General features: G+C 49.2%; 1 protein-coding gene across 1 annotated transcript in view; it reads right to left on the minus strand.

Annotated features, from left to right (window-relative positions):
* The window catches only part of Aldh1a3 (aldehyde dehydrogenase 1 family member A3), a 35,224-nt gene that overhangs the window by 3,209 nt on the left and 5,783 nt on the right, over positions 1–26,232 (minus strand). Inside the window, exons 3-12 of the mRNA XM_050149132.1 lie at positions 24,279–24,419; positions 18,044–18,173; positions 17,310–17,371; positions 16,453–16,581; positions 14,373–14,486; positions 13,159–13,261; positions 11,276–11,460; positions 7,025–7,189; positions 5,219–5,376; positions 3,677–3,751 (exon numbers count right to left, since the gene is read on the minus strand). Coding sequence (XP_050005089.1) covers positions 3,677–3,751; positions 5,219–5,376; positions 7,025–7,189; positions 11,276–11,460; positions 13,159–13,261; positions 14,373–14,486; positions 16,453–16,581; positions 17,310–17,371; positions 18,044–18,173; positions 24,279–24,419 — 1,262 coding nt within the window. The remainder of the gene's footprint in view (positions 1–3,676; positions 3,752–5,218; positions 5,377–7,024; positions 7,190–11,275; positions 11,461–13,158; positions 13,262–14,372; positions 14,487–16,452; positions 16,582–17,309; positions 17,372–18,043; positions 18,174–24,278; positions 24,420–26,232) is intronic.

Raw genomic sequence — 26,232 nt, forward strand, 5'->3', positions numbered from 1 at the left:
ATCGGCCACTCACTCTCTGCTGAGTAAGGAACGTCACCGTTAAGAAGGTGTGCGGTTTTTAATGTACTATATGTACTTACAAAGCAACAGGGAAAACACAAATCACCAAGTGGAAAAATTCAACAAAGGACATACTCACTTTTGCAGAAAAAGAAATTCAAATTCCAATAAGCGTGAAAGGGACACTCACTGTCTTATACCCGAGGACATGTAAAATCACACAGAGACACTTTCATGTGGCCGAGCACTGAATTCTAGGAATTCATTCTGAAAACCACCACCCTAAGTGCATAACTATATACAAGAAAGCTTATAAACAAGGTTTGTAATAATAATAATAATAAAGGCCCGTGGAAATAACACCAGTGCCCATTCTAGGTGGCTTTCACTAAAGGACTGGGACATATCCAAAATACATCTTCACGGCAAAAACTAGCTTGCTTCCACAAACAGAGAGAATGAGTTGGATTTGTGCATAGCCACAGAAAACACATCATCAACTTTCCAAATGAGCAAAAAAGGTATTGCTTTGCAAAAATCCTAAGTGCTGGCGGTTTAATCGATCTCGGAAAGAAAAGGGGTGAAATCGTCCCGAATTAGCTCGTGTCAAACAGCTCTGAAGGGTCAGCACATTCTCGCAGGAAGCAGGCTGTAGATTCCTCCTTCTTCTTTCTATTTCCTCATCTGTTGTTCTGGTTCATTAAACCCCTCACCCAGTCTTTTTGACATCAGCCACCAAAGCCAGTTGGGAGCTCAGCCTTCCTCCTAATAACCCCCCTAGAATATAGCTGGGGACAAGGGTTGAGAACAGTTTGCTGACAAATGCCCAGAACCTAACACAAAGCTTCGAGTAGTAAAGATGCTTGGCAAATATTTCAAGGGGAAAATCACCAAGAGCTCAGAGATCATGTCCTTTGTGAAAGTGTAGGACCATACTCACCTCTTGCCTGCAGGGTCTGCTGGGGATATGCCCTTGGACCAACTGTGGTCAGCAAGGACGTCTTTAGAGACTCAGCTGGGAGTCTCAAGGTCAAATTTGAAGAGCAATACAAGACAGGCCAGAACAAGGGCTTTTTCCAGAAGCTTTGGTTTAGGTTTCTATTTGTTTCTGCCATGAAATTTTAAAAAAATTTAAATTTAAAATTAATTTTCTTTTAATTTATAAAAACAAAACCAAATGAGACTAAGGGTCAGGGAGGAAGGTCTGGCCTCGCTGCATCTCTGTTTTAGGAGTTTTTGTTGGCTCTCTCGGATGCCTTACTTACACGGCAAAGCAAAGAAGCAGAAAGCAATGTACCAAGAGGAACAGATTTTTCAGGCTCCCTCCAAGACCAGCCCAGAAACACACCCTGGAGGGGCCGGCAGATGTACAGCCAGTAGCCAGCCTAGCTCCGGGTGACCAGTATGGGGAAAACCATGGAATCCACCTTATGGTGCTCCAGCACAGAAAAGGGGAACTTGTTACGACAAGGAGACACTAATTCAAAACAACTGAAAATAGAAATTGTTTTCAAGGCAGTTTCCAGGTTCCTTACAAATGGATTTTAAATCCTTCATCAAAAAAAAAAAAAAATAAGCTTTGGAAAAATAAATGCCAAAGATTTAAAAAAAAAAAAAAAGACATTCAAGAAAGTCCCTAGCACAGCTGTCAAGATGAAACATGGCCAAGGTCTGTGAGCTTAGCAAGCCAGTCGGTGGCAGGCACAGGGACCACAGACCCCAGGATATGAGTGGCCCAGGTGATTAAGCTCTGCCGGACACCTGCAGAGGTTCTAGGGTAGCAGCGGCCAGGCAGGTGTCCTCCATGTGCCCTGCATCACTCTGTGTCCTTCCAGTGACTTTCACTTAGGGGACTGGCCTGCTTGCTGCCTTCCTGCCTCTAGAAGGAAGGCCGTGAGGGTGCTGGATTCCCTGGTCCTCACAACCTGCCTGGCTGAAGACAAAGGACCAGAGGAGACAAGTGACCACTTGCACTCTGGTGGCTTCATCTGAAGGGACTGACAGAGATGACCCCTAGGGCCGGGGTCGGCTCAGTGGTAACAAACTTGCCTCACATGCGGGATGACCTAAGTACCTTTCCCAGTACTGCAAAAAAAAAAAAAAAAAAAAAAAAAAAAAAAAAAAAAAAAAAAAAAAAAAAAAAAAAAAAAACAGAACAAAATCTCCCCAAACAAAATTAAAAAACACCAATAAGACACAGGTGGGCTCTGCTTAGCTAGTTCTGAACTATGGAAAGCCCAAGGCCAGGGTGACAGTCGGTGTTTTTCTTAACTCTTGTCCTTTTGGTTGTGAGCCTAACCTATAATGGCTGAGCCCTTTCTCCAGCCCTACTTTTAACACGTATGATCTGCTAGCCTCCTGGGTCGGTTTTGTCCCCTGAAAGCTGTTATCCCCTCTTGTGGATTGTCTCCACAAGAACATGAATGACTGTTCGGGGGCTCTCACAAAACCTTCTGGAGTCTGTGCTCAGCAAATGTCAGCTGTCACCAGCGTTACTATTGGAGAACCTGGAAGGAACTCGGGTGGTCCTAGCCCTAGCCTCCCATGCTCGGTTGGAAGGCTCCTCTGAGAGGCCATGAAGTAGAGACTCAAAAATGGCAAACACGACAGGCTGCCAATGGGGCACCGAGCTCCTGCCACAGGTCTTTGTGGCCAAGAATCAATAAGTTACTGCAGGAGAACCAGTCACAGGACCAAGGACCGAAGAAGACTGTGTGGGTTTTGTTCCTGTGTGCAGACGATTCTTGAGTATCTTTTATGAGTCAAGGAGAGTCTGAGCAGAGCAGAGGTGGAGTAAGGGGCCCTAATTCCATGCAGACCAGTCAAGAGCTGGTGGAAGCCAGTTTCTACCCATTGGAACAGCCTCAAGACTCTACAAGCAGAGCTGCTCGGTGAGGCCCAGGCTGGTCTGTTCTGACTACAACGGCAGACATGTAGAAGGTAAAGCATTTGTATATAAACGACACAAACTGTTTAAACAAAAGGGAGAACATGAGCTCTCAGAAAGGTCCAAGAACAGCCTTGGGGTGTTATCACAGATGGCTCCCTGGGATCATTGAGCCTACCAAGATGTTTGTCCACACTGGCTAATAAAACCCAGGACAGCAATAAGAGGGAATGGAGAGAGATGCCAGCATGTAGCGACTCCACCCAGGGACACTCTACCCAGCTTTGGGCCTGGGCCAGAGGCAAGAAGGCCCATCCATTAATCTTAGGAGGTCAGGCAGGAAAGAGACACAGAAGAACTTGTTCAGGCCCAGAATGTTCTGCTGAGGCCATGGAAATACAACACAGCCCCTGAAAAATGTATCCAGAAGGAATTAGAGTCACCCACAGTATGACCTCAAAGCTGGTGCCAGGCTCTGAAAGCAAAAGCAGGCGGATTCGGAGCCTGACCAAGCCAGTCTGTTTTCTCTGATCAAAATGGAGATGTGTATGCTAAGACTTACAATCACCACCCCTTCACACACCCATCCTGCTAGCCTAGGCCAAAGAACTGTAGGGTGTCCCTAGGGTGATGGTACTGCTCAGAGCATGAAGCTGAGGCTGCAGGTTGGTTCTGGAGATCAGGGCAGGGACAAGGGTGGGAAGGAGAAGGGACAGATCCTGAGCAGCCTCCATCGAGGACCACTAGCCTTCATGGAAGAGTGGATGGTGAGGGGTCAGAAACACTTACAGTTCTCTGCCATTTCCAGACATTTTGAAGCCACCAAATGGAGCCTGTGTGTAGAACGCGTTGTAGCAGTTGATCCTAGAGAAAGGGAGAAAGGAGCTCTGGTTACCTGGAGCGAGAGATACTCGTCTGCATCTTGAGACACTGGAGGCATAGCGATGCCCACCCAATGCGTGGCCTTTGGGCAAAATTTCCATAACTTGATCACAGCACACCCCTTAAGCTCTTTACTCCTGCTTCCTTTCTTCCCGCCAGAAACTACAGCTGGAATATATGGAGGAAGAGAGCTAGGGGAGGAGTTAATGTGGAATGAGCAGGCCTGACCTCAGAGCTCTGCTTCCTAGACTACAGATGTGACTCTAAGCTTATTCAGCCCCTTTGAGTCTCACTCCATTCATCGGGAAATGGGCGTGAGTTCCGAATCTTCAGAATTATCAGGGAACAGAGATAAGTGTCTATACTTAGTAGGTTAGTTATTCTCTGTCTTTAGAATCCACCAGAGACAAAATCAGAGAGGTAGGGTGACATAGGTCCAGGCTTTGGAGACTCCTCAGCTATGTCCCGTGACCCTTGATCACCATGGGTTCTGGACCCTCAGAACAACCAATTCAGATCCAACCAACCTCAGACCCAAAGTTCTTGTGCAGAAATATTTTTCTCTTTGACAATATTCTCTAAGCAATAGCGTGCAATAAATATCAACACAGTATTAGGTATCACAAAGCATGTAGATGATTTTGAAGTAGTCAGGAGGGGATGAGGTATATCTTAGTAGTAAAATGCCTTTCTAGTATGTTCCAGCTCCTTGGTCAGTATGGTATAGATAGAGCGATAGATAGATAGATAGATAGATAGATAGATAGATAGATAGATAGACAGACAGATAATAGCAATCAAGCTGGAGGATGTTCCTAAGCTGTCTGCACACATGAGAGGCTTGAGTGTGTTGTAGGAGGTCCTTCTGTCTTTGTGTTGCTTTCATTGGTTAATAAAGAAACTGCTTTGGGCCTGATGTGTGCCAAATGAAGGACGCTTAAAAAAAATCCAACACTAGCTCAGAATTGAAAAATTGATGGTTATTTATTTAGGGGTAGACTCACAAATCAGAGTCCTCTGCTTAAATGGAGATTAAAAACTGAAATCCGCAACCAAAACAGAGAGGCCAAAACAGAGGCCAAAGGCATGCTCTACATCAGCATATATAGTATAAGAGGCCACGCCCCAGTGGGCGGGTAACCACCGGCTGTAAGAATTCCTACAGCATGAGTGGCCGTAGACTTTGGTCTCTCAGCAAAGAATGAGTGCTCTACGGTCAAACCCTGAGGGCCAACTGTACTAGTTGCATGATGCTGGAGAAATTATTCTGTCTCTTTCTATGCCTTGACTTCTCCAGGTGAAAAATGAGGATTTAAGGCCATCGGGAGCCCATTTCACAGGACGGTCACCAAGTCACTCAATGAGAGCACATCACGCAATCTCCGCCAATGGGAAGAAAATGAAGCTAGCAAGCCTGCAGCTCAGATAACGCACGCATGCTTGGCTCACCAGACTGTGCCCGACTCCAGCGCAGAAGCCAGCTTCAGGGCTTTGTCGAGGTTTTTGGTGAACACCGCCGCCGTGAGTCCGTAGTCAGTGCTATTCGCTCTTTTGATCACTTCTTCAAGATTTTTGAACTTCAGTATTGGCTGCACTGGTCCGAAAATCTGTAAATCAATCACAAGGAGAGTAATAGCAGACTTGCGTGGAGGGGATTGTGTGCCCTGATCAGGCACCCAGTTTGTATGCCTTTCCATAGTTCCAGGGTGCCTCCCTCAGGACAAAGAACCCCTAAGACCTCTGTAATTGTGTGATGGCTAAAATTTGAATGAGGGGGCTTAAGATAGAACAGAAATGGAAGACCCAAAAGCATATGCATTGCATCTATGGTCCTCCATGCCAGCACTGTTTTTGAGAACTGTCTCAGAGCCTGCACAGCAGGGTGTACAGAAGGAGAACCATTGGCTGGCACTCTGCGAAGTCCTCTAGAAGGGTGTCCGCACGTGGGTGAGCTCTGCTCTCCTAGTGGCTTTGTACTTTAATGAAGATACTTAAACTGTTTCTGTAGTGCGTCCCAGGGGAAGGATGGGGCCAATGGTCACAGAGCAAAGGAGAGAGGGAGAGTAGCGGCACAGGGTTGCCCACTTAGAGGGATTCTGAAGGAAGCTTGGGATTGAGTCACTGCTGGGCGGGATTGCATGCCAGGACTCTGGAAATGGCTTCTCGCCTTCCTCAGGACATCTTATCAAGAAGTGTGCAAAACAGCAACAGCAGCGAAAGAACAATTTTAAAAAGAGATGCATATAAAGATCTGAACTCTGACGCTGGACGGTGGTGGCGCACGCCTTTAATCCCAGCACTCGGGAGGCAGAGACAGGCGGATCTCTGTGAGTTCGAGACCAGCCTGGTCTACAAGAGCTAGTTCCAGGACAGGCTCTAAAGATACACAGAGAAAACAAGGGGAAAAAAAGAGGATCTGAGCTCTGTACCACCACAGAACTGTGAGAAACCTTTTAACACATCTAGGAGAAAGTACCGAGCCAGGCGATGGTGGCACACACCTTTAATCTCAGTACTTGGGAGGTAGAAGCAGGCAGATCTCTGTGAGTTTGAGGCCAACCTGGTCTACAGAGCAAGTTCCAGGACTGGCTCCATAGCTACTGAGAAACCCTGTCTTGAAAAACCAAAAACCAAAACAAAACAGAAAAGGCTACTCTCCTTACAGGGAAGCCCATGCCTACCCCTCACATGGCCATTCTTCTGTTCTTGAAAGTCTAGTCACTTGATCTCAAACTCACTTCTTTTGAGCCTGTGCAGAAACAGCCACCATGTGCCTAATGTTGGGATTGAGAGGCAAAGGGGAGATTTCTGCTTTTACGGGGATCTGCTTAATCTCCATTCTCCCCAACTGTGGCAGAAAGGTCAATGAGAATTACAGCTGGGGCACAGTCCTTGAGGGACTCTTGTTGTTTAAGGACAGTCTGAGGAGTGTGAAGTACCACAGGTCCTGAGTCCATAGTTTGGTGCCTGGTAACAGTCACTAGGCTGAGAGATGTTGGCCCCAGGGCTGTGCATGAGTGGGAAAGAGATGAACTGCTGTTGCTTGGAGACCATGAGCAAGGATGGAAATGGGGCTGGAGCAACTACAGCTGCTGTAGGTCTCGGGGCTCACCAGAAACTCCAGATCCCCAAAAGACAGCAGGGCCACCCAGAATGGAACTGTCCACCCTGTAAAGACTTCCGGGACTCCTGGGGCTTCAGAAGAATTCTTTGAAGGAACCCTGGGGCCCCAGTTTTGGCTGTAGCCACACCCACCTCCTCTTTGGCAATCCTCATGTTGTCTGTAACATCTGAGAAGACAGTAGGCTTGATGAACAGCCCTCTGTCCTCCATGGCTGACCCCCCGCATTCCAGCTTGGCTCCTTCTTTCTTTCCGCTCTCGATCAGTTCGAGGATTTTGTCAAACTGCTTCTGATCAATCTGCAAAACACAGAAGGGAATCAGAGGCACTTACTTTCAGAAGGGGACTGTTGTCTTGTTTTCAAGGGCTCTCAGCACCATCAGGGGTCCTCTGCTCTGTGTCCTTGTCAAGTCCTAGATCAGAGAACAGACAGCCTTGTGGGAAGATAGTCCTCCCGTGCACAAACCGGGGCTCTTTGGAACAGGGGGCCACAAAGAGGTTGGCTGTTCTCACCTTCAGCTTGAGGCCTCGCTCACATGTCTAGTTCCCCTCCTCGTGCTGAGAGGTCAAGTGTAAAGGTTCAATAGGTTCTTAAATGATTGCATTCCCTCAGGTCTTGGCATTCTGCTAGGATTACTGGATTTAACAAGTAAAAACACAAGATGCCCAGCTAAATGCGACTATCAGAACCACAACGTGTGATCACTTGTAGTATAAGTATACACCAGTGTTTGGGATATACTTAGGCTAAGACGCGTTCAGTTTGTCTAAATTTCAAGTCTGGTGGTGTCAATATTTACCTGTGCACCACAGCTTGGGGGATGGGTACTATTGGAATTACTTAGTGCAGAGGAGGGGGCAAGAGCTGAGTACTTGATTCAGCATCCCTGGGAACAGTGGCATGAGCCTCGCAGTAGGGGATGGGGCTGCTTCTTGGTTGGAGGGAAACAAACTCAGAAAGGTCCTTTCTACCTTCCACTACCACCTCATTGACTCCAAGGTGCCCTGTACGACAAGCCACAGATTGACACCCAGCTGCAGGACATATTACTCAACCATCTGTCAAAAGGCTACCCCTCTTGGGGACGGCTTGGCATAGAAGATGCTCATTCTGTCCTCATTCATAGCTTTCTTCCTCAAATATATAAATCTTCCATCATGACACATTTGACCTAGTTTCTTCCCTCCTAGGCTGAGAGAGATAGAATTTAAGCAGATACACTATTCCTGAGGCTTTTAGATAGCAGAGTTGGTTACATTCCAGTAACACTAAGTAGGAAAGAAAAATTCAGGGCCAAGGAGACAGCTCTGTTGGCAAAACTTAAGGACCTGAGTTCAGATCTCTGGAACCCATGGGAAAATCAGGGCATGGTGACCCATACCTATAATCCTCTCAAAAAATAAATGGTGGCCAGCGATAAAGGAAGAACTTGACCTCGACATCTGACCTCCACACAAACATATAGTACATGCACACGTAAAGTAAACATGGCTGCACACACATATGAACACACACAGGCATACCATAAATATGTAATATAGAAAAAGGATGAAAAGTAAACAAGCACATTTCAAGGATAGAAAGTTCTTTGAGTTTCTGTGTAAGGGACAATAAAAGAAGAACCAGATATCAAATGGTGGGACCAGCATGACCTCTTTCGTGGCGAGACGGGGAAGAAATCCAAGAGCCTAATCACGCTTGCTTGCCTACCTGTAAGGAAATCCTGGAGGAATGGTCTAGGAATAAAGAACCATGGGACTCTCCACTGTGGGGAGAGGTAAGAACGGGTGGTGGTGGGGTGGTGCGGGCAGGGGAGCCCCTACACTGTAATCCTTTGTACACAGTTAAGGTTTAGAGCCACGGGCTGACACACCCAGAAAAAGTAAGGAAAGAAACCAAAACACCTGAATTCCAAGCCCCATCAGCTTCTCTGGGTGAAGCGCATTTTGGCTTAAGAGTTCCAGATGGGGCTGTTGAGATGCTCAGCAAATACTGGGGCTGGCCATCAAGCCTGACAACTTGAGGACAATGCTGGATTCGGCAAGGGGTCCACACAGTAGAAAAAGATAGCTGTCCCTGTCAAGCTGTCCTCTGGTCCCCACATATATACACAAATGTATACACATAAAAATTAAATAAATAATGCCGCTTAAAACATCATTTTAAATGTGAAAAAGAAAACCTCTCTCCTCCTCGGGGGGCCAACTTAGCTCACCGGAGCAACTAGGTCAGGCCTCAAGTCTTTGCTGGCTGGAACTTTGCTGTACTGATAGATCCCATCTTCTCTGTAGGCAACATGGGTCCCCGTCAGAACCTCTACACTCCCAAACTTCACCCCCCAATGAGTCCTCATAAACACGCTGTTTTTAAATCTAATAGCCATCCATGAATTGTCAGCTGGTGCCTACAATACAGGAAGAAAGATCTGTCAGGAAGTGAAATGACAGGCCAGGGCGCAGCACCAGAAGTGGGAAAAGATGGCTCCCTCGGGACCATCCACGGCTGTGCTGGCTCTGCAGAGGACGTCTCCAGATCCTGAGCAGGCCAGGTGGCCTCCTTGCTCGTCTGCCAAGCTAACCCGAGAGATGATGGGGCGGTCCAGCAAGCGGTCTCCAGTCCTGGCCCCCGATCTAGGCCAGCTAGCTCTTCCACAGGCCTGAGACAGACAGGAGTGTTTAGGCAGCTGGACATCCTTGCAGAGGAAAACCTTAAAGGTCTTAGAAGGAGGGAGATCACAGGATCCTAATATAATGTGCAGGTGAAATAGGCTAAGTGAGCTCCAAAGGGAGTCTGCGTGGCAGAGCGCAGGTGGGATGGACACCCACTCCTGAGAAGAACCTGTGTATCTGGCTCCAAATGCCACACTGAAGGCTGGGAAGAAAAGGAAGGAAATGATAGGAGAAAAAGCTCCTATTCCGTTCCAGATTAACTCGAACACTTGTGAATTCGTTACTAATTTGGGGCCGTGTTTGCACCGAGGCCACAGACTACCTTGCGTCAGGACTTCAGAATTTGTGATTGAGGTTGGAAATGAGGTATGGACACTGCTTCCCTGCCGGGGACACAGGAGACCAGAGCCACAGAGCACAGAGCACTGGGGTCACAGTTGGCGTCACCTTGGCCGGAAAATCTCCCTCCACTTCTTCCCAGTATCTGCTCAGGATGGCTAGGCAAAACTGACGGAGATGTCCTGAAATCACCCAGGGATGTGTATGCCTCCTAGGTTAGAGCGCCGCCAGTCAGTGCTTCTCCCTAAGAACAAATCTGTTCCCACCATTGGGCACTTTACGGTGATGAGACACCCTCTGAAACTGAAATAAAATTTATGCCTTGGCAGTGCTGAAACTTGTGTGGGCAGTCCATATAGGGCAGTTCTGTTGAACTTGTCCATATAGGGTTTCATGGTCTAAGTTTATGAGGTCTCTTCCTCAAGAGGGGACCAGATCTCATTTTAGATGGTTGTGAGCCACCATGTGGTTGTTGGGAATTGAACTCAGGAGTTTTGGAAGGGCAGGCAGTGCTCTTAACCACTGAGCCATCTCTCTGACACCCTTTACTACTCTCATTTCCGAGATGAAGAGATTAAGGGCTGGAAGGAGCAAAGCCATGGAGCTTAGTTTGAGCTCAGTAGCTTCCTGTGTAAGCATTTGGTGCCGACTCAGTGGTAAACTATGAGTCTATCCAAAAGATAGACAATGGTGGGTAAGTCATGGATACAGCTAGAAACTCAGAATTAAGCAGGGGCCTGGCAAAAACACAAAGACCCGCCACCATGTTCAGTTGTGATAATGCAGGGATGGCCAGGTGGCCCTTTTGAATATCCTTCCCTTGGCTTCACTGACCATTAGCAAGAAAGCCACACAGGATGCACCCTTTACAAACGTTATTAAACTCCATGGTTCCATCCATTTGCATCCTGTCCAGGCTTCCCAAACCAGGCCAGCAGAAACCCGTTCCCATCGCCCAGTATATAGTCCAATCCCCAGACTTTCTCTGCCCTCTGGTTCCTGGGGGTTATCTCATGATGTAAGCCACATGGCCTTGAGGGCCCCTGAGTCAAGACTTGTCAATCATTGCCCTGGCTGTGCCCTTCTTCTTCAGGGTTCAGAAAACTCTCTCTGTGACCTATCCCCAGAGTTTCAAGGTCACCATATCAAGAAGGTTACAGGGTATGGAAGGATAGCCTTGTGGCTCCAGATCCATAGGCTCCCCCCTCTTTCCCATGACTGTAGCTCCATTTTCTGACAAGACCAAGTTATTCAGCTTCCATGTGACAACGCAATCTGGTTCTTCTCCTTGCAGGAACCCTGTCTGTGGCCATACTTCTGCCTAGTTTGGCCCTCAGAGGAGCATTACACGTGGAGATGTGTTTTTTGTTGGTTACCTGGGGCCCCTGCTCCGTTTTGGCATCGAAGGGGTCTCCAACTGGCCTCTTCTTGGCATACTCCACACTCCTCCTCACGAACTCCCCGTAGACCTGCTCTTCCACAAACACTCTGGAGGCAGCGGTGCAGCACTGGCCTTGGTTGAAGAACACTCCCTGGTGAGCACACTCCACCGCCAAGTCCACTGGGGGTCGGGGGAGGCAAGAGGAAACGATTAAGTTGTTACTGCAGGCCAGGCGACAGCTGGAACGCTAATTGCCCCCACAAGAAAACAGGCCCCAAATGACTGCATTTCAGAAACTAATTTTTCTTTCTCAGTGCTTCCCAAAGAAGAGGATGGGGGGAAAGGATTTTAAATCCATCAAGTCTGAGTTTACTAAATCCAAGAAGCAAGATTTCTCAGCGCCATTAATATGCTAATGAGCGCCGAGCCGGAACACTTCCAGCTCATCTGTCCATGGAACCCCCACCCGAGCTTTCCTGTCCCTACCCCAGCAGAGCTGTAACAGGACAGTCTCTCAAGGCTCCCTGTCCTTGCTGCACCCCTGCAGCTGAGCCAGGGGCTAGGCTCAAACGCCTCTCCTCAAGACACCAGTTCATTTCCTGTCCCTCATGACAGCTGGGAAGGATGACCGAAGTGGCAGAATGGCGTGTGACACCCTGGACATTATGTCAGGATTTAATTTTGTGGGGTGGCAGTGCCTGGAGGAGCAGGCAGGAGGAGAAGGGGGGCAGGCTCTGTTTTCATGACCCTGGAAAACCAGCCCTTACATAGCCTGCTTCTAGGGCTTGGTTGTTGGGTTCCCTTCAGCTTCACCCAGTGGACAGAAGGTAGGACCAAAAAAAGTCCTGGCTCTTTGGGATGGGAGTTTGGAACCCCACGTATGTGCCACAGTAGGAAACATATAGAACCTCTCTAAGTGACTCCAGCAGTGACATTTCTCGGGCAAGAGCTGAGAAATCCCTCTCCACGGTCTCCCTGGCTTCCTTCCTCGCTCTTCTCTCCCACTGAAAACCAGCTTCAGGGAAAGGAACGACTACCACTCCTTCACATCTTCGTGAGAAATTGTGTCATTATTTCTCAGGGCTATTTTTGATTCCAGTCTTATCTGAGTGTAGAGTGGAAGGCTTTGTTCTCTGCGCAGGGTTTGGCACCAGCAGACAGCGGAGGAGGCTGTTCTTTAAAGTTTAGGTGTTCTAAGGCCTTTGAGGGCTCACACCTTCTGAAAGGTGACCTAAGATGAGGTGACCTAGCGAGCAGGTGAATAGATGCCCAGTGTGTTTCTCTCTGCCTTCTTCTGGACACAGCAGCCAACAGTAACACACATTTTAATATTGCGTCACAGGGCTCTGGCAAGACACTAGTTGGTCCCAGCCGCCATGCAGGTGACTTTCCCAGGGAAGAAGGGACACAGGAATGACCCCCAGAGCTTGTTTCTGTTTTGTGTTCTGAAGGGTCAGCAAGGCTGTCCTCTGCTGTGCCAGGCCCAAAACATAAGAAGAAAGACTTTAACTCGTTCAAGAACCAAAGTGCAGGGATACTGGCTTGAAGGACAGAAAAATAGCCGACTGAGTGGGGAGCCCGCCTCCTTCCGTAACCCAGAAGGGCCCCTGCAGGAGAAACTGGACCTGGTCTTTGGGCTCCTTGCATCTACCTCTATTTTCTTAGGTGCAGGAAGGTGATCTTAGCCTTCAGAAGGCATAGCCTGCAGTACCTGTAAGCCACCCACAGGCTTGCCCTCCATAGGCCTGGCTCTGAGAGTGACAGCAGGTGGCCCGTCTCATGAGGGAAGCATCCCCTTACGTGTGCTTGCTCCCCTTTTCATGGGTTCTGAACAGACACCAGAAAGTGAGGAAAAGAGCTACAGTCCCCGTGACTCACAGTCCGCGTCGGCACACACGATGCACGGGTTCTTGCCCCCCAGCTCCAGCGTGACCCGCTTCAGGTTGCTCCGGGAGGCAGCCTCTTTAACCAGCTTGCCAACCTTCAGGGTGAGAACAGGTTTCATGAACTCTTAGACACGGTGAACTTGGCCCCAGCAGAGGCAGGCAGGCCTGGTGGTACCGTGGTCATCTGCCTCAGTGAAGCACCTCAGTATCACATTGTCACACAGCCTCGGTTCCCCGGGATGGCCACTGCTGCTGGTCACCCTGCTAGGAGTGACAGCTAAGACTCTGCCAGCTTGCTATGGAGGTCATGCCGAGACGAGGGGATTGTCAAGTTAGGGGAACGGCAAAGATAACTCATCCTGGTGATGCCATGTGGCCAATCTAGAACCCTTAGAGACTGAGCCCACCTCGGGAGGAGGAGTGAGAACTGGTAACTGATATGGTGCCACAGGATAACACCCCCACCGTGACAGGGTCTCTCTGTACCCTGGGTACGCAGATAGAGGTGCACTGGCCTAAAATGCCCCTCCCGACACATCCTGGCAATGAGTGTAATGAGATCCCAAGAACCTCTGAGCTGGGAAAAACCCAGGAGTCCAGCGCAGACCCCACACCTTGGAGCTGAATTTCTCAGTGTGCATAGTGCCACGACTGTTTAATGTCATGCAGATGAATGGTGGCTAGAGGCTATGGTCTAATTCTGACTAGAGTCTCTCAGGATGCTCACCCTGGCTGCTACAGGGGGGGGGAGACAGGAGCCGGGGAGGGGCTTCTAGCCAGACTAGATAGTTCAGAGACATCTATTTTCCCCATCATCCTGCTTGTCTTCTTCTTTTTCATTGATTTTTAGGTGCTCTTCACATATGAAGGACATATAAACATTTGAAACATTTGAAAAGCTCCAGGCAATACAACTGGTTTTCTACCAGCTTGTTTATCATCTCTTAGCTGTAATTGATATGCTATTGTTTACTATACAGATGTTTTACATTTTTTTTATCTTATCTCTCATTTATTTTTTTTTAAAGTCTTCCAAGTTCTAACAACTATTTATTTAGCTTGGAGACTGGAACAGTGACATTTTACTAATAGTTAGACTTAGAATAGAAGAAGCAAATTGCATTTGAGCGTCTCAAGAAAATGTCTGTGGGTCTCAGAGGACAGAGTGGTTGTTGTGGCTGCCAGAAGCTCACAGAGGAAGCTCACCTCTGTGGACCCCGTGAAGGCTATCTTGTTGATCTGTGGGTGAGAGGAGATTGCTGCTCCCACTGTGGGCCCAAAGCCTGGCACGATGTTCACCACACCCGGAGGGAACCCGACCTGGGAGGAACGGAAATGGCATCAAAGGATCAGATGGGCAGCACCAGCTGCAGCCGCAGACCCATCTGCAGGGGTGGCGAGAGTTGTGGCCCTGTGATGTTCCCAAACAGAGCAGCATCCTCAAGGGAAGCTGGGTCATGCACTGGCCAGCACACACCTACACCGGCAGCGTGCCCCCCTTCCCACCCCTCATCCTAACCCTCTGCTGCAAGCTAGGAGGGCAAACCTGGAAGTACTTAGGTGAATTGATCACCCTCTCCCTGGAAGAGTCTCTCACCCTACAGGGCTCAGGGGGACAAAGGTTCAGGAATGCCACTAGGTGGCAGTGGGCCTCTTGTATAAGATTGCCTCTGTGTGTGTGTGTGTGTGTGTGTGTGTGTGTGTGTGTGTGCTGGGAAGAATGTGTGTGCACATATGTGTGTGTGCTTGTATGTCTGCATGTGTATATATGTGAACATGAACATTTATATGTGAGAATGTGTGTGTATATGTGTGGGTATAAGAACATGGGAATGTGAAAACGTGTGTATTTGTGAGAGAGTGTATGCATGAATGTATGAGTATGAGTGTGTGAATGGGTGCACCTGTATGTGTGTAAGAGATCATATGTGAGTCTGTGTGTGCATGTTTGTGTAAATATTTGAATATGAGAGCACATGACTTGTGTGTGACTGTGTATGTGACTGTGTGTGTGAGACTGTGTATGTATGTGACTGTGTGCATGTGACTGTGTGCATGTGACTGTGTGCGTGTGACTGTGTATGTATGTGACTGTGTGCGTGTGACTGTGTGTGTGACTATGTATGTGACTATGTGTGTGTGACTATGTGGATATGACTGTGTGTGATTGTGTATGTGACTGTGTATGTGTGACTGTGTGTGTATGTGACTGTGTGTGATTGTGTGTGTGACTGTGTGTGTGTGACTGTGTGTGTATGTGTGTGGAGCAAGGCATCCATGCTCTGGCCAAGCCAGTGTCGGGTCTTCCTCTGCCCCACCCCCATCCAGGTAAAATGAGAACTCCTTCCCCTTGCTGGCCCCACTGGGCTCAGGATTGGCACTTGCTGAGGCAGGGGGCTGCTGATTCTTTCATACTTACACCCATGCAAGGTACGTATGGACAAACTCTCCATTAACAAGACTCTCACTAAACTAACCAGGAAGAAGGTGCCATCCCCAACACAGTTGGATCTTGGCTATCACTTTATTTGCAAAATGCCATTTTTAGGACACAATGTTTGCATCTTTACTTTCCTAGACATTATTCTGTAACACTTGTGAATGTTGGGATCCTTGAGCTTCTTTTCCATGATAAGCGTGCCCTATGTGGCCCCTGAAAGAGAGGTGAGACCTGGCTGGTTCCAGAGATCCCAGCCTCCCTCAGCAGTCCAGCAGGTACTTTCCAGCTGCAACAGTCTGCGTCTTTCAGCTCATCTTTCTTCCTGTCCTTTCGGTCTTTGCTATGTGCACGCCGATGATGGAATAACTGAAATATGTTGCCAGGTGTGTCTGGTAGGTGTCCCTCTAGGTCACTGCTTCCCTGAGTTGTGGCTCCCCTGGGGTGGGAAGGACACTGTGGAGGCTCTTGGGGACCTATGCGCAACTGTAGCTATCTAACTAGCTGGCAAGGCCACCCTTCCCAGAGGTGGAAGAACCTTTTCACATCCTGTGGTCACTGAGCCCAGGATCTGTGGAGTTTGAGGCTCCCTCTTTTTTGACCCTCCTGCAAATGCTCTAGACAAAACAGAGTGCTCACAACCGGTTTGTGACTTAGTGAGAGGAATCAGATCTTATTAGGACTATGATGCGGAACAGCGGCTTCCAGATCAGCTACCACAAGCAAAATACAGTCTTTCCCATTCCCTCTGCTCTGTGCATTGGTGGCTGCTGTCACTAATTTTCATAGTGCCTAGCTCCATGATGATTCGATCTAGAATATCTAACATCTTCTTTCCAGACTTCTTACCTCTTTGATGAGAGAGCCAAGGTACAGGGCGGTGAGGGGTGTCTGCTCAGCTGGCTTCAGGACCACGGTGTTCCCACAGCACAGGGCAGGAGCTAGCTTCCAGGCCAGCATCAGCAGAGGGAAGTTCCACTGCGCCAGAGCACAAGAAGAGGCCCCTGAGGCTCAGGTCCACTGTGTCCCCAACCCAGGGCCCACTCCCCTCTGTGGAGGAGGAAACCTCCTTTGCATGGTCAGAATGGGGCTTTGAAAGACAGCATTGGCTCGTGCAAGACTGCAGGAGCCCAGGGCTTGCTCAGCTGCACCCTGAAAATGCTAACACAGAGACATGTCTATCCCACGTGTCTTCCCCTTCCCTCCAAAATGCTTGCCAAAGGGTGACACTTTCCTTATCTCCTCTGTCCTCATTTACTCAGTTACTATGGAAATGGCCCAAACAGGCAGCACTGAGTTCCCCATCATGCTCAGGTCTCAGCGGCCTGGCATTTTAGGCTGCCGGAATGGTCCCTGCTATCTGACAGGTGTGCTCATCTTAGCCTGAGCACACACTCGCCAGCCTCCCTCTGCTTCCTTCCCAGGAGGCTGCCAATCCATGCCTTTGCCCAGGCAGGTCCCACTGATTGTAAAGCACTTTTCCCTGTTGACCAAACCTCCTTTCTGCAGCTCCAGTTAAGAGATTCTCCATCCCAGAGGAGCAGGCCACTTCTGGCCACTCTGCTGGAATCTACCGTGTCTCCTGCCAAACACCCTGAAGCACCCCAGGCACCCTCAGGCACAGAGGCCCGTGCCTCTAGGTTGCACTCAGCCAATGGTCGTTGCAGCGGTAGGAACCGTCTGTAGCGGCAAGCGTCCATACTCACTGGGGTGATGGCCCCGCACACTCCGATGGGCTCGTGCCTGGTGAAGCACACGACGTTGTTATCTGGAAGGGAGGTGACACAGGGAAAGAACACAGTCATGGTCAAGAATTCCACATAGACCCAGTGCTTGGCAGCACACACCTTTAGTCCCAGAACTTGGGAGGTAGAAGCAAGTGAATCTCTGGGAGTTCAAGGTCAGCCTGGTCTACATAGCAAGTTTTAGGACAGCCAGAGCTATACAACAGATAGACCCGGTCTCAGAAAAACAAAAGCCAAAACAACAACAATGAAACAACCCCACAACAACAACAAAAACACACACAAACAAAAAGGAATTTCACATGGATGAAGAAGAAGAAGAGGAGGAGGAGGAGGAGGAGGAGGAGGAGAAGGAGAAGGAGAAGAAGAAGAAAAAGAAGAAGAAGAAGAAGAAGAAGAAGAAGAAGAAGAAGAAGAAGAAGAAGAAGAAGAAGAAGAAGAAGAAGAAGAAGAAGAAGAAGAAGAAGAAGAAAGGAATAGAGAAGCCTGCAAAGATGCCAGGTCTGATCTGTTGCATAAAGACGTGGCCTGAGCTCAAAGCAGGAATTGAGTTCTTGAGTTCCCTGGAAGAATCAACATGTTGCCCTGTGGGGAAAGGGCTGTGGGGAGGCCCCAGGGGAAGCACCTGGAGGGAGGAAGAGACAGATTCCCCAACAGACCCAAGGGAGGCTACAGTCTATCCTGGGCAGACTCACCTGCGGGAATGGTCCTGCCCTGGATCTTGTCTGCCCATCCGGCAAAATATCTGAAGGTCTTAATACAGCCCTCCAGGTCGATAAAAAAGGCATGAAGGAATGGCTTGCCGGTGTCCATGGTCTCCAGGGTCTGCAAGAACAAGATGGCTCCTTTGTAGACAGTTTTCTTTTCTCTTGTGTTGGTTAAGTAAAGGGGTGCAGGAGAAAGCACAACCTTCGGGCATAGCTCTACACCTCCGTCCTCACATGCCACGTCAGAAAGCCTGCCTCAACACTGAAATGGACCTGCCCCCTACTGGCAAGAACTGGCCAGGCTCTTTTGCCTGGCGCTTGAAGCAGGGGACTGGTGAAGCGTGGGCTGTCTTCCTTGCTGCTCATTTGGAGGTTCTGGCACTGGCCACTCTGACCTTTGCTCTTCTATCCAGAGCAGTCTCCACTGTTACTATCCAGACCCGCAAATTCGTGCACTCCAAGGAGCTTCTGAAGTTCGGCTAGCAAGAGGGAGGTTTCTTCTAACAAAAGAGAAGGGGAAGATGTTGGCTTTTCCTTCTCGGCTGAGCTGGGTAGTGTGGCAGTGGAAAGAATGATGGAGCTCAGGAGGGTCAAGCCACCAGCACAAAGATGTGATGCTTCCCAAGCCGGCTGCAGGCCGGATGCGGAAACAGGGCAGGGAGGGCAAGTTGGTTGGACTAGGCGGTCACTCAGGCCAGGGTGCTGCTACCACTCAATGTTGGGATTCTTTTCTATTTCTAGCCCTGGTGAAAGAAACCCCTTTGTCCCTCACACCAGCAGTCCCGTGGGGCACTATGCTGAAACCTCCAGTTATCCGGCTTCACAGGAAGTATCCACCCCATGCGTTGCCTAGGGCTGGATTCCTGCTGAAGTGTCTATGGAGCTAATGATGCCCAAGCAAGGGAAGCGCCTCCTCATTCCTCACCCAGGGCTTTATCCCCCAAGCCCTTGCCTATGTCTTGTGTGCTGGATGTCTCTGTTCCCATCAGAAGATGAAGGGGCAGATGCTGACACTAACGGGGCTGATGACTCCCTAAGCCATCACTGACCAGCCGCCACTGCCTTCCAGTGATCTCAGCCATAACCCTAGGCATTTGGAAGGCTTACAATATCCAGGGCTCTTCTGTCTGACTTTTGCTTCAGAGACAACCAAAATAAACAACCACCTCCCGTGTGTGTGGCATGTATGTATGCACATGTTCACGTGTGTGTGGACACATGTGCGCATGGGTGTATATGCCTATGGAAACTTCTTCTAATCACTTGATACCACACTTTTTTTGAGATGGGCTCTCCTTGAGCCTGAGTTCACTGATTTAGCTAGACTGGCTGGCCAGTAAGCTCTAGGGTCCCCCGTCTCTTATCTCCCCCGCCCTGGGATTTACAGGTACATCCTGGCATGCCTAACATTTTAAGGGGTGCTGAGGATCCTAACGCTGGTCTTCACGTTTGTACAGCAAACACTGTGTTGACTGAGCCATCTCCCTTGCCATAAGAGCAGTCTCCCCTGATTGATGCTGGCTGAGCCCCCAAATGTCTTCCCCGTCAGTTACCTCTGCTGTAAAATGAAGATAATAATGTTTTCACCCTCTTGGGGCTGGTATGCGAGCTAAGGGAATCGATGATTGCACTCATATAGGCGGCTAACAACTGGCAGGTGACCCAGCTTTTCTCTTATCCGCTAGACAGGTGCTTGGTGACCCTCACTATGTCCCTGAGGAGGAAGGACTCAGACTTGCTGAAGATGACAGAACTTGACTGGGTCTGACTGAGGCCTGGGTTCTACCTGCAGCATCAATGTGACCCCTTGGAGGCCAATGTGACCCCTTTGGCCTCTGTGGATCAGCATCCGAGTTGGCACTTTCGTCTTCTGAAGAGAAGCCTATCATTTTCAAGAATGTCTGAAGGACCCCGGCTCTGTGAATCTCCTAAGAGCATGTGCATACCTTTGCATGAAGCTAGGGTACTATCTGTTCTTGTCTCCTTGCTGTGATACAGCAAGAGAGAGAGGACATTGGTGGAGCATGGTGGGAAGTCTGCGGCATGACAGCCCCCTGTCTCCCATCCTGGATTTCTATCTTTGGCTGGCTAGTCTCGGACAGGGTACTTCCTTTTTCTGGGCCTCAGCTTCCTGATTTTGAGATGGGATAATACATATTACAAGTCCAGAGCCTACATCAGTTTCTTGGAGGGCATTCAGTTAAGCATTGCCCATAGATTTTTTAAAAATCCTTAACTTAGGGGCTGGAGAGATAGCTCAGCGGTTAAGAACATTGCCTGCTCTTCCAAAGGTCCTGAGTTCAATTCCCAGCAACCACATGGTGGCCTACAACCATCTGTAATGAGGTCCGGTGCCTTCTTCTGGCCTGTAGGCACACATACATAATAAATAAATATTTTTTAAAAAAATCCTTAACTTTTTTAAAAAATCAAGAGTAATAACTTGAATTTTCTAGGTTGGTTGTAAAGAATTTGTCCAGACAAACTCAAGTTCGCAAGAAATTTAGACAGCGAGCTCCTTAAAGGGGAATGGCTCAGTTGGTTAAGTGCTTGCCTTGCAAGCACAGGGACCTGAGTTCAGTCCCCAGAGCCCATGTTTAAGAAAAGCCAGGTATGGTAGCACAGTCTCTCTCCATGGGGGAGGCAGAGAAGGATCTCTGGGGCTCACTGGTCAACAAACCTTACCTCATGCGTGAGCTCCAAGCCAATCAGAAATTCCATTTCAAACCAACAGTGCGGAGCAGCACCACACGCTGACCTCTGACCTCCACATGCACACTGAAGAGTGTGCATGCACTCCCACGTTCACGTGTCGTGCTGACTAGTGTTTTCTCAACCTGTCACAAGCTAGAGTCATTGGGAAGATAGAACCTTGACTGAGAAAACATCCCCCACGCATGTGCACAAGTCTGTGTGGGCATTCTTTTCTTTATTACTGGTTGATGGAGAGTGCCAGAGCTCACTCTGGCACACTGTGCACAAGTTACCCTGGCTGGGGTAAGAAAGCAGGCTGTGCAAGCCATGAGGAGCAAGTCAGTAAGCATCACACTCCCATGGCTTCTGCTTCAGCTCCTGCCTCCAGGCTCCTGCCTGGAGTTCCTGTCCTGACTTCCTCCAGTGATGGAGTGAGACCTGAGAGTTGTAAGGTGAAATCAACCCTTTCCTCCCCAGGTTGCTTTTTGGCCATGGCGTTTTTTTTATGACAGCAATAGAAACTCTTAACTAAGATACATGTACATCGTCACCTGCACAAAAAAGAAATGAAAGATAAAAAAAAAGAGGAGGAGGAGGAGGAGGAGGAGGAGGAGGGGAGAGGAGAGGAGGAGATTGGAATCAGAGGACTGAGCTTGAAAAAGCAAGTGTTCGCTGCTGACAGAAACAGACGGTTGTCACGTGACTTAGTGCTGTGCTTCCTACATGAGCCACCTCCGCCACTCCAGGCTTACTTTCTTAAGCTTATTAAGAGAGAAATGCGCCGGCCCTGGTGGCGCAGGCCGGTGAAGGAGGCAGAGGCAGGTGGATCTGGAGTTCGAGGCCAGCCTGGACTACACATTTAGAAAAAAGAGAGAGAGAGAGAGAGAGAGAGAGAGAGAGAGAGAGAGAGAGAGAGAGAGAGAAATGCACCTTCTGAAAGATGAATGCATCTTAACGTTCGGATGCTACAGGACGAGAACATGCTGGGATGCAGCCCCGAATGCCCGTATGCCCGCACTAGACAGGAGGTTCTGGAAAGGGCACTAAATTGAAGGCTGATCTTCCCTTGCGGGAGGGAGCCCCATTTGGCACTTTGCTGGATGTGCACCCAAAAGGCTACAGCTTGAGCCCAGGGTGCCCCAACATATCAAGAAAAGCCACAAGCCACTGAGGCTCCCACATCTGTTTCTAAACTTCGAACACAGAATAAACACCCAGCTCCAACAAACCACTGAGCTGGCAGGAGAATATGACAGACTAAAAAGCCCTTTGCTGCTCAAAAAGGCAGGAAACCATATCAAGGTGGAGAGCGAGGGGCGCCCTCCTATGATGTGGTCAGAATTTTCAAAGCCATATTTCCCAGTCATTCTTGGGTCCCTTTAATGTTGTGGCCAAAAGCTGGATCCAATTCTTGTGGGCAAGCAGGTTGCGGTGGCAGGAGCGATGTGCTGGGTGCCGTCCCCTCTCCTCCCACCTGCGTCTGTCTGCTATCAGAGCGGTGGGACAGGCTGACGAGGAAGGTGGCCTTGTACTACTGCTCCGCAGATGGCACTGACACTTGAGGACAGGGTGGGTCGGGTTGCCCAGGGCACATCCTCTTGAGCCTGCTATTAGTACTCACGGACATTGCAGACTGATGAGCTCATGCGGGGGAAAACAGAAATGTTTTTGAAAAAGCCAGTTTGGCAGCTTGCACGGTGCGGCTGGTTTTCGGTGCAGGAAGAAAGCAGAGGCTCTCTCTCTCTCTGGAGCTTTCGCCCTGGGAGGGAGCTACACTCACTCAGATTCATTCCTGGGAACAGGAGGCCTAGCAACTGGGAGGAAGGAAGCAGAGCTCCTGGTATCCACAGACCCCTCGCAAGGAGAAATCCCCTAGTCCCAAGGAGTACACTCAAGACAAAAGCAATTCAGTGTCCCGCCTGATACTGTTCTTCGGAAGGATGGCTACTCTCCTGGTTTTCAACATCAGTAAAAAACAGTTTTCTAAATCAAAGACCAAAAAGGAAACATCCCTGCCCACAAAATGGGTCTCAAGGCTTGAAATAAAAAATTAACCAAGAAATTGAAGTGTACAACAGCTGGAGTGAAGGCGGCAATGGTTTCAAGGCTCCCCGCAGGGCTAGTGATGCAGCTCTGGGACAGGGGCTGGCTACCCAGCCTGAGGACCCGAGCTGGATGCTTGGGAGGACCACTTCCTGAAAACTGTTCTCGGATCTCCACACGTGCACCGTGGCAAGTGCACACCCACACGCATGCACACACCCGTTTCCCCACATTTAAGACACAAAAAGCTTCCTGTGGCCCAGAGATATCACCTGGGCATCTACCTCAGGACCAAAGGAAGACTGAATCTCGTTACAGAACAGGCTTACCCACCCATGGTACCTGCCCCTGTGTCCTAGCAGAGGAGCTAAAGTCTCTAAAAGGTGCTGGCCAGCAGGGAGGCGGGGCAGCTTGGGTCAGAGCCTGGGGCTCACGTAGCATCAATGCGATGATTACAATTATTTATGATAGCTGTTTCCTCTTTGGTGCTTACAGCTGGGGACTCTGCTGAAGATTTTAAACAGCCCCCCCCCGCAATACTTGGATATCATTATCCATGCTATTTTACCTGAAGAAATAAATCTCAGGCAGTTAAGAAACTTGCATGTAATTAGTAAGTGGCAAAGCTGGGATTTGAACCCACACCTTTTATGCCGTGGGCCTTCCGTAATCGAATCTTGTCCTTGCCAACATTCTGGATGTGCTCCCCCACTGTCCAGGTCAGGGGTCATACAGGGCTGTATTTAGATCATACAAGGTCTTCGATTTTCTATAAACAGTGCCGTTTGTTTTTAATAATTCAAACAAAAGGACTACAACCAGTTCATTAAGCCTGTGGTTTCACGTATATTCTGTGATGGCCAAAAACTTCAGGTAGTGCCTGATCCCTAAATCCATATTGCATTTCCCCCTATTCTCAGTTCCCACAACAAAGATTAGCTTGCAAATCAACATAAGAGACAAGAGTCAGCTGTTAATAAATAAAATTCTAACAGTTCACTGCAATGTAAGGCCAGTTGCTTACTTCTGGGATGTTCCATGCAATATTTTTGAGCTGGGTTGATTCTGGATAAACGAAGCCTCGGATGGGAAGACTAGCATACCTATGATGAGGTTCTATTTATGTTTGCAAGGAACTTAATGTAAAGAAGGAAGTAGTCAGTACGTAAATGTGCTGGTGAGTTCAGGTGAGCTCAGGTTTTGGTGACCAGCCGTGAATGTCCCTAGTCTAGGAACCACGGAGGCAGGGGAACTTCCTTTACACAGCTTGGCCAAGAAGCTGAGCTTCAGGGAGACGGTCTGACTTTAAGATGAAAAGGATGAAGTCCTGCGGCATGGCCACTCAGTATCTATGTCCAAAGACCAAACAGACCCATGGCCACACAAAACAAGCACCTCAGATGCTTCCAGCCACATCCCATGGTCCCTCAGTAAGGGGAACAGTGAAGACAGACCCCCCCCCCACCTGCCCAGTGCCTGTACTCACTGCCAGGATCGCGCGATCCCTTTCCAGGAGATCAGCCAGCTTGTGCAACAACTGGCCTCGTCTCAGGGCATCCAGCTGGCGCCATGGGGAGTCCCGCTGGAAGGCAGCTTGTGCGGCCTCCACAGCCTTGTCCACATCGGGCTGCATGGCGAAACAGAGAGACTGTGTCACTTTTCAGGTGGCCGCAGTCTGAGGGCACAGCAGTGTCTTGCCGTGGAGCCAAGGAAGGAAGGGAAGCCCATAGCTTCAAGCAACAAGCTTTTAAATCCTTTGGATGACTGGGGGCTTCCAAGTAATGTCTTTTCTTTGCATGGTAAGTATTTTAAAATATTTCTGTAATGGTCAAGTATTAATGTTTTATAGAGTCATTGACCTTAAATATTTTTCTTGATGACCCAGCTCTAAAAGGTTTTCCAGGGCAGCGAGATGATAGCATATCTGGTAGACGGTTTGCTGTGAAAACCTGAAGACCCGAGTTCAGTTCCCAGAATCCATAATGCAAAGGGAGAAACGACTCCCAGAAGCTGCCCTCTGACCTCCCAGAGAACACAGGAGTGTCTGCAGGCACACACATGTCACATACACACTAACAATAAGGAAAATAAAATGCAAAATTAAAAAGATTTTCCATGCACCAGCTCCATTTCAGCGCACACAGAGACCCCATTTCCACTCTAAGTGTTATACTTACAGGAGAATAGTAACCACGGGTCTTGGTGATTTTATTTTTATGCTGAGAATTGAATTGGAGCCTTGCATGTGCTAGAGAAGCCTTCACTATTGAGCCTCTGCCCTCAGTCTTTTAAAAGGGCGGAAGCGAGAGGTCTACAGAGGAGAGGCACCTGCCCTCACTTCAGGAACGCGTGCTCTGAAGATCTGGTGCTGATGGGCAGTGGTTCACCCTGCCGGGAGCCTGTTTCCCTTGGGTGATGTGGCAGGTAGTTGATGAGGATCCCAGCCAGGAGAGGCCTCTGCTAGGACCATCCCCAAAGGCTTCACGGAATGAGGGGAAGCTTTAGCAGGGGAAATGTTGGACACTGTGGTTCTTGTCCTGGTTCCCGAGGGGAGGCCAGGGCCTCTCCGGCTGCAAGGGACAGGCAGCCTCTGTCTCTGGGTGTATAGAGCAAAATGTTCGTCCAGTGGATGGGAGGAGCCAGTGCCTGCCACAGGGTTCCTACTTTCCTCCTGGGGTTTATCAGTTTTACACCCGCCTGTTGGGCCCTCCCAGCTTCCTCCCAGCTCCTCCCCAGTTCTTTGCTTTGCAGTGTAAGGAGCCGCAGAGAGTAGGGTCTGTGCAGGTGAGCCACTGTGCTTCCTGCAGATCCAAAAGCTGTCTCTTGTGGGAAGAAAGTCCACATCTTCTTCCCTTAGGCCTCACCAATGCACCTAGTAAGGATATCTGCCTGCTCAGCAGGTGTGATGGCACACACCTATAACCTCAGCTCACGGGAGGTGGAGGCAGGAAGATCAAGAGCTGGAGGCAAGACTGCTAAGTAGAGAACTATCTCAAGATACCAGGGGCTGAGGGTGGGAGGGTGTTGCTCAGCACTGGAGTGTTTACCCAGCATGCAAAAGGCCCTGGGGTTGACCTGCAACCCTCCCCTACTTCCCCCAATATCTAGCATCTGTAGTTCCAGGAAGATCCCCCAGAAACCTAGGAATTTTCCTCTAGCCTGGAAAATAATGCAAGATGGTATCTCAGAATGGGGGGGGGGAGAAAAAGGGGACAGGGGAAGGAAAGGGCAATGGTGATGGGAAGGGATGGAACAGAAGAGAGGGAAGGTGGCGAAGAAAGAGAAGAAGGGGGCCGGACGGTGGTGGCGCACGCCTTTAATCCCAGCACTTGGGAGGCAGAGGCAGGCGGATCTCTGTGAGTTCGAGACCAGCCTGGTCTACAAGAGCTAGTTCCAGGACAGGCTCCAAAACCACAGAGAAACCCTGTCTCGAAAAACCA

This window comes from Alexandromys fortis, unplaced genomic scaffold (assembly GCF_014885135.2).
Source record: "Alexandromys fortis isolate MF-2015 unplaced genomic scaffold, M_Fortis_MF-2015_v1.1 scaffold_67, whole genome shotgun sequence".
Lineage (NCBI taxonomy): Eukaryota > Metazoa > Chordata > Mammalia > Rodentia > Cricetidae > Alexandromys > Alexandromys fortis.